At 37.9% G+C, this 12859-nt stretch overlaps 1 protein-coding gene across 8 annotated transcripts in view; it reads left to right on the forward strand.

The window, feature by feature from the left end:
- Positions 1–2356: 2356 nt before the first annotated feature.
- The window catches only part of anks1ab (ankyrin repeat and sterile alpha motif domain containing 1Ab), a 55388-nt gene continuing 44885 nt past the window's right edge, over positions 2357–12859 (forward strand). For 4 of the 8 annotated variants that reach the window (XR_014087512.1, XR_014087513.1, XM_081606888.1 and 1 more), the window contains exons 1-2: positions 2358–2628; positions 3161–3517. Coding sequence is in view for 6 of the 8 variants with exons in the window: in XM_081606888.1 (XP_081463014.1) it covers positions 3233–3517 (285 nt within the window). In the remaining 2 variants the exon portion in view is untranslated. Of the gene's footprint in view, positions 2629–3160; positions 3518–12859 lie in introns of all 8 variants that reach the window. The other 4 variants (XM_017304862.2, XM_017304860.2, XM_017304864.2 and 1 more) reach the window with 4 other exon arrangements.

Consider the following 12859-nt stretch of genomic DNA (forward strand, 5'->3'; position numbering starts at 1 on the left):
CTTAGGATCTTAAAACACAAAATAAATGTTAAGCTGTTAGTAACTTTTACTGCATTTCAAACTGTTATACAGATATTTGAAAATTCATAAACCAAATTGTTTGTAAATCTTGTCCTAATATTTTAGCCTTTGTAAGTAAGATAGTATAATTCTTTGAATGTGCAATAACTCCTGGGATAAATATTTAGCAGATTTGAAAATGATGGCCTGGATGAATGATACCTGTACTGCTTCAGGGAACATACATTATTTTGGGGTATTTTTTTGTTGTTGTTTTTTGTCTGCATGTCTGAAACTCTCCAAAGTGAACAAGCCAAGCACAGTACATTAAACCACCTGAGTGTTTTGGGGTCCACATTTTCCGGCAGAAAGGGAAATGTAAAACATAAATTATGATGTTTATAAGAGGCTGATTTAGGCTACTTTGTTCTGAAGCCTGACTGAAGGTAATTGCTACTGTGGCTGGTTCACTTTATTAGATGTTTCTCTAGTGGGCCCGTGCTCCATCTCCGTGATGCCAGCTGATTAGTTTGGCTCTACAGGGCACTAAATTGCAGCGAAGGTATTAAAATGTGTACTGTGTAATTAAAAATGCCAATTGTGAGAGTGGAAACTATTACAGCTGGCGGAAGGAACATCACAGACATCCCCCAGGGTCCTGAAAAGGCATGTATACATCAGGGAAACAATTTCCTGCAAAAATCCTGTACACATGACACCGCTGCGATTCACTGGGAGTGTTTACAGTACGTGCAGCCTCTCTGCAACTTGCACAGTGAGCGTTTCGTTCATGAGTCACCACTGTCTTCAGCCCGAGGCTCAGCATCCAGCCAGCTGAAGGAGGGAATTCATGTTTTATTTTAGTCCCTCTAATATGCCGTGAAGACATCGTTATCTTGAACACGTTGTTTTCTAGAGCCTCGATTGTTTAAATGCCACAGAAGATGTGGATGACACAAACAGCTTCACCCTCATCACCGTCACAGAGATCATTAGATGTGCAATTTAGCGTGCATCATTAGACGTGGCTTTTTGTTATTGCCAACCTCAGCAGTCTGTGGCACAGCGCCCCGTCCTTGGTGGGGGAAGGATGTTATCTTTTATGTCATGCACACACCAGCGCTGCCCACAGGGGAGAGGTGAGTTTGCAAGGAACTTGGCTGATTGAGGGCACAGGGCACAAGGCGCTCTGTGCACAACTATAGTTGCTGTGAATACTAAGGATGTCTCGCAAGAGACTCTTTTGTCAGCTTCAGCTCCCTTTTAGAAGAGTCATAAATAGCACACAGTGTGAGCACTCTTTCCTCCGGTGTTGGCATGCCATAGACATTTTTATCTTTACTTTTTTTTTGTCTACATCTGCAGCTGTCATGTGACTTATTCCACCAGATCCAACCAAACAGAGATAAAATACTCAGTGATGTTTATTTTGCCTTACATGAATATGTAATTGTAAAATTCAAACATTTAGGATTTAAAATGAAGCCACAGCAATGAAGGAAAATAAAAATTTATGATAAAATAAAACCTAATCATTGAGCATCTTTTACTGGCACCTATGGGAAGATTTTATGACTTACAAAAACAAAGCCACTGACTGATTAAAAATGGTTTTGCTAATTATACTAGTCAATTAATTGCTCATATTAATGTTTTATGAAGACGAAACCGCACGTGCCCAACTTGACATCTGGGAATATGTGAAATGTTAAATTAACATGAGATATGTGAAACACCAGCAAATTGTGTGCCTTGAACATGTGATGCTGATGCGAGATCCATTGGTCAATCAGATACTCCAGAAATGACAATTTTTGCCTCATTTCACATAATTTTCCCTCTGATTTAGACTTTTGCAATTTTCTTCACTGTTTTTCATCACATGTAATCTGAAAAAAAAATTATAAATTTTTAATAACTGGGGATGTCCGTTTTTAACATGTTTGATACAGAGAAATATCTATTGAACCGTCATAACTACCTGTTTCATACTTAGATCTCCAGCATTGGTCCCTGTTTGTTTCAGTGAGTTAATTCCAGTCAGATCTGTGTTTTTTTTTCTGAGATTTTTTAAATATCTTGTATTCTGGTTCTGAATCCATTCCTGAGTAGTTTTTGATGCACTTACTTGTAAAAAGGGTTCCAGCTTTTGCTATTGCCAAGAACATGACTGCTCGGTCACGACAAGTTTTAAGTGGGTGATATCAGAATTCAAATATCTCTTACTTTAACACTTGATTTGACTGATATGAGCGGAATGAGCAGATGTTAAAAAGTTAGACCTGATATAAATATTTTATTGTAATTCCACAGTCTACTTGCCTAAAGTGTACTTATTTTATGTTATCACCCCAATGAAGCAGCCAAGTTCCTTTTTGTGACCTTAGCCTCAGAGTCAGTGAGAGACGATTCCCAAGTCGCACTCCTTAAAAATGGAGCAGCCACCCAGTGCATCAGTAACCTGATTATCCCAGCTGTCAGTCTGGATAAGGCCGCGCTTTGGGATCTGCGTGTCCTCTGATTCTCACTTCAAGATAAAACCGGTCCTCCTGGAGATGGGAAGCAACATCAGAGCAGGACAGACACGAAAACTTCGGAAAAGAAATCACCGGGATTTTATAAAGTCAGGTAAGAAAACAGATTCTTAAAGCTTTTCTTTTTTTGTTAACAGTGATGAGTTTGTCTCAGTCATTAAATATTAGGCAGTGGTTTGGGGAGTACTTTACCATTTCTTTGTGTTTTTCTTAATTGAAGCTGTGTGCCACTGTGTGTATCATATAGTATGCTTTTGCCAATTTGTGTTAGAGTATTCATTGTCTTTTAATGCTGGTTTACTCACTAAGAATTCTGTTATGATTATTTTTTAGGCTTATTATAACCGCTCAAAATAACTTGCCTTACTGAGGCAGTTTAAAGTTGATATGAGAGCGTAGGAGTCTCAGAAGAAGGCAGCCATTTACCAAGGGGAGGGAAACAGGATACAACTTGTGGGTGGGCCTTAGTTATTGTTTCTATGAACCACAAGTGTCTCCTTTATATGCCGTCTTTGCTTCTATATAGGGGAACTTTGTAGCACAAGTCTTTGTGTCTTTGTTGGGAAAGACGTTTTTTTGAGCCCACAGTATTTATGTCCTTTTAATCTGCATCTTTTCTGCATCAGATTAAAACTTTGGATTAATCTTTGCACCGTCACAACGGATGAAACTGAGTTGCAATTTGCAGCCCGGCAACAATGGCTGACTGCATTCCAGATAACACCACCAACGTTATCCAGAATCCCAAGGCTGACCTACAGGATGGCACCGAAGTTTCACCTGAGTCCGCAGCTGTGATCAAAGTGAGACCTGCAGACCTGGGACTGATTCGAAGCCTGTCAAAGTCAGACTCTGACCTGTTGGCGTCTCCGGTCGGGGAGGAGGACGAAGGTCTGGCAAACCGTAGCGGCTCTGTGGCTAACTGCAGTTCTGGGCAGCCGTCCATGGAGTGCATGCCTTCCTTTGCATCTGAGTGGGATGAGGTAATACACAAGCTGTCGGGACAAGCATGAGGGTGTAGATGGCAGGAGGAATGGCACTGTGGAGTGTGTCGCTGTGTGTGAATGAGGGGAAAGAAAGGGAAGTGATAAGAGAAGAGAAGACAGATTAGTGGGGAAAAAAATAGACAAATTTAGCGGCACATTTCAGGAAAGGGAAAGGAAGGAAGAGGAGGAGAGCGGAGGCAGCAGTGTGATCAGGAGTCCAGCTGTAGCAGTGATGGAGTAACTTTACCCAGGCTGTCAGCAGAGAACGCCTGCGGGCGAGTGCTTGAATGCATGAATGGCTTGATCACTTGCACCGACCTCCCTGTAGCAGTCCTGGCATCCAAGACTAATTGGGCTTGTGCTGTCATACCACATCCATTCAGTACATGTCTCAGGGGCCGACCCACGCTTCTAGTGTCTCCTCCTGCTCTTTTCTGGCTCCTTTGCTCCGTCTTGCGCCATCTACTTTTGAGCCCACTATGAGCAATCCTTCACTATCCCCGCCGTACCCCCAACCCACCTGTCCCACCTCCTTCAGTTCCCATTCATATCCTGAAAAAGATTTGACTTGTGATTTCTGAGCATTTGGAGTGCCAGCCCCTCCTTTCAGCTCTGTAAACACTGTGAAATTATTTAAAATGTCTCTTTCCAAAACATAAACTTTTAAATATGACAAAAAAAAAAAAAGTCAGTGAAGAAAATGCTTTTGCTAAACCACAGCCATGACACTTTTCCACTTCAGAATCAAGGTTCTTTGTGCACAATGGTTAATTCTCATGCAAGCTGTTCACAGTAAAATAGAAAAAGCTTTTGAGATTTTGTCTCATCACAACTACACACTTCAATTGTATCTTCTTTGACATATTTTCTTACAATGAAAATCTGAAAAGTGTGGTGTGTAGCTGAATTCAGAGGTGCAAGTCATTACTTTGTAGAACGATTCTACGCAAATAATTTTTCACGAGGCTGAGTTGTGCATTAAGAGACATTTTTTTTCCTCTTCTTTTCTGCAAAAGAGCTCTAGTTCAGATTAGAGAATGTCTATAACAGTGGTTCTTAACCTGGGTTCGATCGAACCCCAGGGGTTCAATGAGTCGGTCTCAGGGGTTCGGCGGAGCCTCTGCCACGGAGGTAAAGACACACTTGTGTAAAGTCGTGATGACGCGCCCCGCTTTGCCATCACTTGCTGCAGAGGATCACGTTACATTGCTTAGCCAATCAGTGCTGCGGAGGAGCACTGATTGAAGGAGCTCCACTCAGCATGGATTTGAACTTTTGTCTTTAATTACTTCAGCAAAGCTCACAGTTTTTACCAAATTCTATAGTCTAAATCTGCTCCTTAGTCGCATCTTTTTGGGGTTGCTACTGCCTCTAGTGGTGAGGGGGTGGTTACACAGCTAATATAATTACATTACTCAATCAAAATACCACAAAGTATTTTGTGTGTTTGGGGGGCAGAGGGTTTGGAATAAGAAGGGTTCGGTGAATGTGCATATGCAACTGGGGGATTTGGTACCTCAAAAAGGTTAAGAACCACTGGTCTATAAACATAAATTTCTAAGCCTGAGTTTACTTTGACTGAGCTATTCTAACCCATTAAAATGCTTTGATCGAAACTCGTCTATTGCATCTCTGGCTGTGTATCAAGAGTTGGTGTACTGCTGTTTTTTTGCATCATTTCATAGCTTTTCTTCAGGATTCTGACCAGCTTACCTGTCTCCCCCGAAGAAAAGAATCCTAACAGCATGATGCTGCCACCACCGTGTTTCAGCATGGTGATGTGCACTGAGCTTTCTCTCATAAAATTTTGCATATACATGAAAATATTTCTCCGTCTCATCTGACCATAAAACCTCTTTCTACACATCTGATTCATGTGATGTCAAAGTAACTTTACGAAACTCATTTATATACAGTTTAGTTCACTCCAATAAAATCCAATCATACAGTCAGTCATACAGATTTTTTGTCAACTTTATGCAGTACAATTCAATACAAGCATTAAACATCACAGACATTCAGCTGATCTTAAAAAATAAAACATTCAGTTCTCAGTCCTGATCAATTTCTCCCTGTTTATGACTATTTGCGCAAGATTATCTGTTATAATCTTGGATTCTCATGGCCCAAACTCATGTCATGTTGATTTAAGCCCTGCTTAGCGCATGAAGACTATGACCTTGTACAACTGACTTGTGCAATTACACTCTTAAAACAGAAATGTGTCACCACACAAGGCCGAGAAAATGTTGAGCTTCCACTTGAATTTGTGCATCTCCCTCTCTGTCATCTCCCATGCCCTTTTCCTGCTCTCTGCTCCAACCCTTTGCTCTCTGACACACACTGTTTGTTCAGGCCGTTCTGGGTGGGGTGTCCTGTTCTTGAGGGCATCCTGTTTCCTAGCTGTTTCAGATGTCTTTTTCCCCCTCAGTGTTTCAAGGGATTTTCTTTGGCAATGTAGATGTGAGGGAGTGACAGATACTGCTTTCATGACTCCTCTAAGTTTGTAGGTATTGTTTCAAATGTGCATGAAGGCTTACATTCAAAGCCTTTAGCCTTCACCATAACAATTTCTGATGCTTATTTTTCTCAGCAACTTCTTCTTACTTGTATTAATTTACCAAGTTTCAAGTAAAAAAAAAAGCTGACTGAAACAAGTTGAAGTTTTGGAGCAGTAGCTGCATCTGAGCCCTTCATGATTTCTTAAAAGTAATATTAATTGTATTCCAGTGACAAAAAGTTAAGTGTTTGTTTTTTACAGCAAGATTTACTCATGTTCATTGAGCTTCACTTAACATAAATAACTACAAGTTTCCATCAACTTTAAGAAAAAAAATCAATATTTGATGCCATCAGCTTTGTCAGGTTAAACTGCACTTCTCAAAACTTTCCATTATCGAAGTCATTTAAACTCTTATTGAAATGGCCATTATTTCCAAAGCTTCTGTCATTCTCTGCTTGTTCATTTCTAATTTAATTCTTAATGTCCTATTGTTGAGGCCTGATGGTTCTCGTCATTCTCCATCACTCTACCTCCTACTGGCTGATCTTATTTGGACCAACAGGTAATCTCGGTTATGTCTTCGAATTTGGCCCGGACCCCAGAAGAAACTGGCTGCCGTTTTTCGCCTCTTTTTTTCCTACTCATCATTGTGTCTTCCAATCTTTTGTTGATTCCCTCAATTTGAAACCATTTCTCCTGGCACCCCGCTGCGGGGAATGGAAGATCGAGTCTTTGCTCATCTAATGAACAGCGTGGCCTTCTATCTGCAGAGAAACAATTCTTGACCTTTTCTCTGAGCTCACTTCACTTGTGTTTGCCCTTTTTGCAGTTGCTTTCAACTAACCAGTTCAAACAATTGTTTTAGCAGAAGCAGAAAGTAAGAGTCTACTTCTAGTTACAAGCTGTTTTATTAGAATACCCAAATGCACCGCTTTCAGACTGACTTTTTTATTTTAATGAATAATCAATACATTTAAGCAACAGAGAAAGCTCAAATAAAGTTTGATTAAGTCTGACATAGAAATATTCACTGCTGCAAGGTATCACAGTATATAGTACTGTGACATTAAAGTGAAAACAAAATAACTGTTTCAAGCATAACCTTTATACCCATTTGACATTTTAGTGGAAGCATATGTGTATTAAATGCTATATCCTGTGGCAGCTGATGTTACGGCAAGCCATTCTTTGTTTCCTGTTGCAGCAAAAGCACTTGGTATTCTGTTAACAGTTTCACTTATATAAAAACGAGAGTCGGCTGATGTAACGACACTGCTGATGCAAAAATGGCCAAATTTTTGTCCACGTTGAAACACATTGTAGATGAATGTGGGACGCTACACCAGTACGCTCTAACTGATTTGAATCTGTGTGGGATTGTCTTTGATGTAAATAAAACTTTAATTACGGAAAATGCTCAGTGGAAAACCTCAAAGATGTAACCACGTTCACCCTGGTCCCTGCAGCAGCAGATGTCTCAGTGCTGCCGCCTGTTTTTTGGTTCGCCTTCGTGATGATGTTCGTTTTGATGTCCAAATTCCTGTTAGCTTCTGTTGTTTTAGTACATCTGTCTTCTGAAATATGACATTGTTCACATATCGGAATAAAAGTCTTAAAATGACCAGTTCGTTTTTTTTTCATCAAATGTATGTTTTATACCAGCTTCTCTAATAAATTTAATCCCCTTTGCACAAAAGAGGTATATGATGAGATAAAACGTAACTTTTTTTTATATCTCAGTTGGCATAATCCCCTGTTTTTGACTGATAGAGAATATGTTATTTAGGACAATAGTATCTATTTTTTTGTGTGATGTGGCTTGTGCAAAAAAACATTTGTTTGTCCAATATCTGTAAGCTTTTCTTACAAGACAGCCAAAACGTCAAAGTAACTATAATCATATTAAATCCTTTTTGACATTTTCTTGTCTAAAAAGCTATAAAATTCAAGCACTCCATGCAGATTCTTCTTTGGCACACCATTTGATATTTCTATCTTTATCGGCCTTATCCTCAATATCTTTGTTACATCAATTTACTTTCTAAGGTAGATAACCATCAAATTCCCACATTTCACTTTGACAAGCAGACTCATTCCAGTAATAACATCACTGTGCAATTATTTTTTAATTCCATGAAAAATACTACAAAAATTGTGATTTTTTCCGCATCTGCTTAGTACTCAAAGGTTGTGTGCTAAAAATGCTTGAGTAGTTTCATTTTTGTGCATAGTATGAGATTCCCAGTGGCTTTCATGAGGTTTTTACGCACTCATGCGTTTAAACTCTTCAACATTCTCTTATGCTGTAGCTTTGGTTGTAAATAATACATGTAGATTTGTGACACCATTGTAATACTTTAAGTAATAAATAAAAATTAATTGTGAAAATTAGGATTTTTGACAAAAGTCCAAAAAGGAAAGAGGACCAAATTATGCAGTATTATTATATTAAATTGGCTCATGGGGACATTTCTTTAACAATATGAGCGGTGCGGCAGACAAAGTGAACAAATCCTAAAGATGGTGAAAGGCAGATGTTGGTGAGTGCAGCTTGTGATGAATTACAATTTGGCTTCATATTGGTTGTAAAATATCCTAAAAATTCTAATGATAACCTTCATGTTCAATCTTTTTTTAAAAAACAACCATAGGGGAAAAAAAAAATCTAAAACGTCTGATCTTCTTCACACATAACAATGTTGTGAGGCAATTAACAAAAAAGTAGACAATAAAGCAAAATAGTAAATAACTCTCAAAAGGTTCGAGCTGGTTCTTCATATTGGTTATGGTTTAGAATAAAAATCAAAGACAAGCTCTATTCTTTTTTTTAACCGACTGATCTAAACCTCTTGTCTAGGTTTGAACCTGCCAGATTCTACAGACAGCATTTTTATACTTGTTTGTTAAACATTTGTTAAAAAATAGCTGCAACATTTTTCAACATAAAAATAGACAACTGGTTTAAATGATTTACACATAGTTGGATGCACTCGTATATAGCTGCACCAAAGCCATCCCTGAAAGGCTTCATAAATATTCCAGCTCTCCTGTTTTCCATTAGTTTTGTATAGAGCTTCAGGATGTCCTTTATACAGATGGATTAAAATACAACAGAAATTAAATGTCAGTTGACCAGCCTGTTATAGTAAATTCACTCAATAATATCAACACATCTGTATCATACCATCAGTAGTATTGTACAACAAGAAAGTTTTATCATCAACAATAGAAACGTTACGGAAAACCCCGTAAATTACAACAAGCTTTTCTGAAAGGTTTACGCTATCACTAAATTTATAAGCCTGCTTTCTAAAAAAAAAAAAAAAAAAACTATACAAAAACCGTGATGGAAGCATTTGTGAGTAGAAAAAAAGTATTCACAAACCTTACCAGCCTACATTTAGACTTTCTTCACCATCTGGATGTTGTCATTCATGCTGACTTTATTTATGCTGTGTGGTTTCAGAGCTGTCAAATAAATAAAAATCACTTCAGATCATCAGAACTGTTGGATATAATTATGTGATCTGTGTCTCGTTCACTCCGGAGCTCCTGGCCCATCTGTCTTTATTGACAGTGATACTGTAGCAGTAATCCTGCTTTCAGACCAACGCCAGTGAAGCAAGCAGCTTTTTTTTTGTTTTGCTTGGTTAAATATATCGAGTCATCATTTTCATTATCTCCGTTTTAGGCTTTCAGCCATCATTTCTGCCCAAGAGAGACAGGCTCAGTAAACAATAACGTACTCTGCATCCCTAAAGCACATTGTTTAAGATTATTTCGCATTATCTCTGTCCTGTTAGATAGCATGCAGACAAAGGAGATGAGAAACAATGGTGCAAATAAAAAAAATAGAAACAAAGTGAAATACTGACATTAAACCCTATTCTAGTGTCTCTACATCAGATAAACCAGTGAACCAAATTGAGCCTTATTCATTATAAAACCCCTATAGTTATTAGCGACCAAAAAATAACCAATCTACATTGTACTCACATAAAATACCAATTTTCCACTTTTTTAAAACTCACTTTTCTGATGATCTGAGGGCTTATCAGGGTTCAGTCAGACTCTGGTCAATTATACAAAGTGAAATTAGAAATTGCTTTGGTGAGAACTACAGAAACATATTTATTTTGAGAACATTATATTAGAACAAGAACATTCTAATATAACATTGATAACATTGTGAATTTCAAAACTTTACGATGCATGGTGTAGTCTGCAAAGCCTGCAACTTATCCAAGAAAATAGTTGTCTTTGTTTGAAAAAGTTCTCATTACAGAAATACAAGATAGATCTTTTGCAAATCTTGGCTTCAGTGAAAGTATCAATGCAAGGCTGAAACATTGGATGTGCCCTGCAACTTATGTCATTGGCGCAAAATAAATCTCCAGCTGCATGTCACCAAAAGGTGCTAAAGGTAATTAAAGCCACACTCGCATAATAAAATGTTCTGTATTTGTTTGACCTCAGACGTTTTTTTAATTTTTTTATCTTTCTATGATAGCAGTTTATGCTATGATGAAAAATAACTGGAAAAAAACCAAGGAATTGTCCGTTGCTTTGTCATATGTTTTATGCCTAATATTCACATTTGGAAACTTTCTAGTCAATTCCAGTTCAGTGAAGTTGATTATTTAAAGTAGTACCTATACAGTGAGCATATAATCTATTTTTACTAAGGGTGACGAAGCACAAAATGAAGGAAATAATTCAGCCTGACTGAATCACTGTGCTTACTGTGTGCAGAAGGCCTATCGCATATGAACATAGTTAATATGAAGGAATGAAAAAAACTGTTGTAACATCTCACAGCAGGTCACCAACTTAATTGGATGAAAACGTACAGACTACATGGACAAATAGTGATTCTAATTATGAATAATGGCCCCTCTCTGCAACATTTTGGCGCTTTAGTAACATTAAAAGATTCAGATAATCTAGCTAAAGTGCAATAAGAACAATCAGTATGTGGTTGTGATCTTTGGTCTCTTGTACAGCATCAATTTGACTAACAGAATAACATTTAAGTCTGTACATTAAACAAAATCTTTTCTCAAAAGATAATTACATAAAGTCTAAGCTTTAGGAATAGACATTGGCATGAATATTTAATAATAGTGCTACTTAAATGACCACTGGAATGTAGTGTAAAATTGTAACATAACAGTGTAGATGTACAAGCGTGTCATGTGAGGTCTTTGAAGAGACAGGCTTTCTTCAAAGTACACTGATATAGTTTGAGGGGCTTGTTCCACCAGCTAGAGACTCTCAAACACTCGTCACTGGTTCTCTCAAATTTAAACTTGATTAATATGTCCAGCTCATGTGTTCCTCTCCCTTTTTTCATGTGCCCATAAATGAAACCCAGTACAACTGTTCACCGTCCAACTTTACCAAATTAGTAAATCAACAGAATATTAACAAACATTCTGTTGATAATTCTCTGTGTAAATGCAATTATTCTGCATAGACCTCAAAGGCTTCTTGGAAAACCTTTGTGAGAAAATGGATTATGAAGACTGAGGAGCAAAGTAGACAGGTTAGGGATAAAGTGGAGACTGAAGTCGAGTAAGATTAGGTATTAATAACCCAAACATTAAAAATCTCAAAGTATTGTAAAATCCTACATTTGAAAAGAAAAAATTTAGGGGTATCCAACTCCAATTCTTAAGACTGATATCCCATGCACTTGTTCCAGCAAAGCTGGGGAAGTGAACTAAATGCAGGGCCACCAATATAAAAAATAAAATATATATATATTTTTTAAATGTAAGAGACTGTAAAACACTTCAGACAGACTCAAAACATACAACCTGGGCTGCCTAGACTTTCATCTAATTGAGAATATTTGGCAATGCTGGAATTTTTTATTGAGTGTTGTCTTCTTCTCTGTACAATTTCTGAAATATAATCTTATGAAGAAAAACATTGCATCAAAAAAAAAAATCACCATGTCCGGCATCAAAGGTTGGATGGTTTTTCTGTCAGATGATTGATTTTTTTCAAGTGGTTAAAAGCGTAACTAACATATCCGTTACAAAATTGTATTCAGTGTTAATGTGCCACAGAGCTCAGTAATAATAATATGCAGCTGTGAAATATTTTACCTCTGTTAATTTTCTTGACACTGGATTTTCTCAGAAGCGTCATATCCGGAGACGAGTTTTGATAAAGGTGCACCTGGTTGTGTGTGTGTGTGTTTCTATGTGCCTGTGTGTGATATAGAATGTATCTGGGTTAATTCAAAGAGTAATGTGGGGTCTGTATTGCTGGAGGCATATGCCATGCATCCCACGTGCCTGTCTTCCAAATGAATCAAGGCTTTTCCACAGTGTTGATGCCACTAGCGAAGAGCATAGTGCTTTTTCAAACACTAAATATTACATCAAATAAGCCTGGCTGTGTCTCTGCCTGGTGTCAGTAGTGAAAGTAAAATCATTTTTTTCAGCCTTGCAAAAACCTGTATTGCTGATTGTGAAAGTCTACTCCAAGGGTCTCTATATGTAGACGCCCGTCTGGTTTGCAATATTTTGCACATAAATTTTGAGGTCATCTATGCATGAAAGTTGGCTTGCTTGCAGCTGACAAACATTTATATGCAGGTTCTATTTTCTTCAGACACCTAAAGAATATTGAATGGTTTAAACATGTGAGTTTTGTTTGCCTGAATACAGAATAATGTATTGCAATGTGCGTGAGGTCTTGGTGTCCTTGAAGCATTGAGCGTCAGCAAACACTTCAGCACCGTGTAGACAGCTGCTTAACCAGCGATGAGAGAGATTGTTCTTCTAACATGCAGTGTATGCAATAAATGTGATGAGTCCCAGACT

This window comes from Poecilia reticulata, chromosome 5 (genome assembly GCF_904066995.2).
Source record: "Poecilia reticulata chromosome 5, P_reticulata-male-v2, whole genome shotgun sequence".
Lineage (NCBI taxonomy): Eukaryota > Metazoa > Chordata > Actinopteri > Cyprinodontiformes > Poeciliidae > Poecilia > Poecilia reticulata.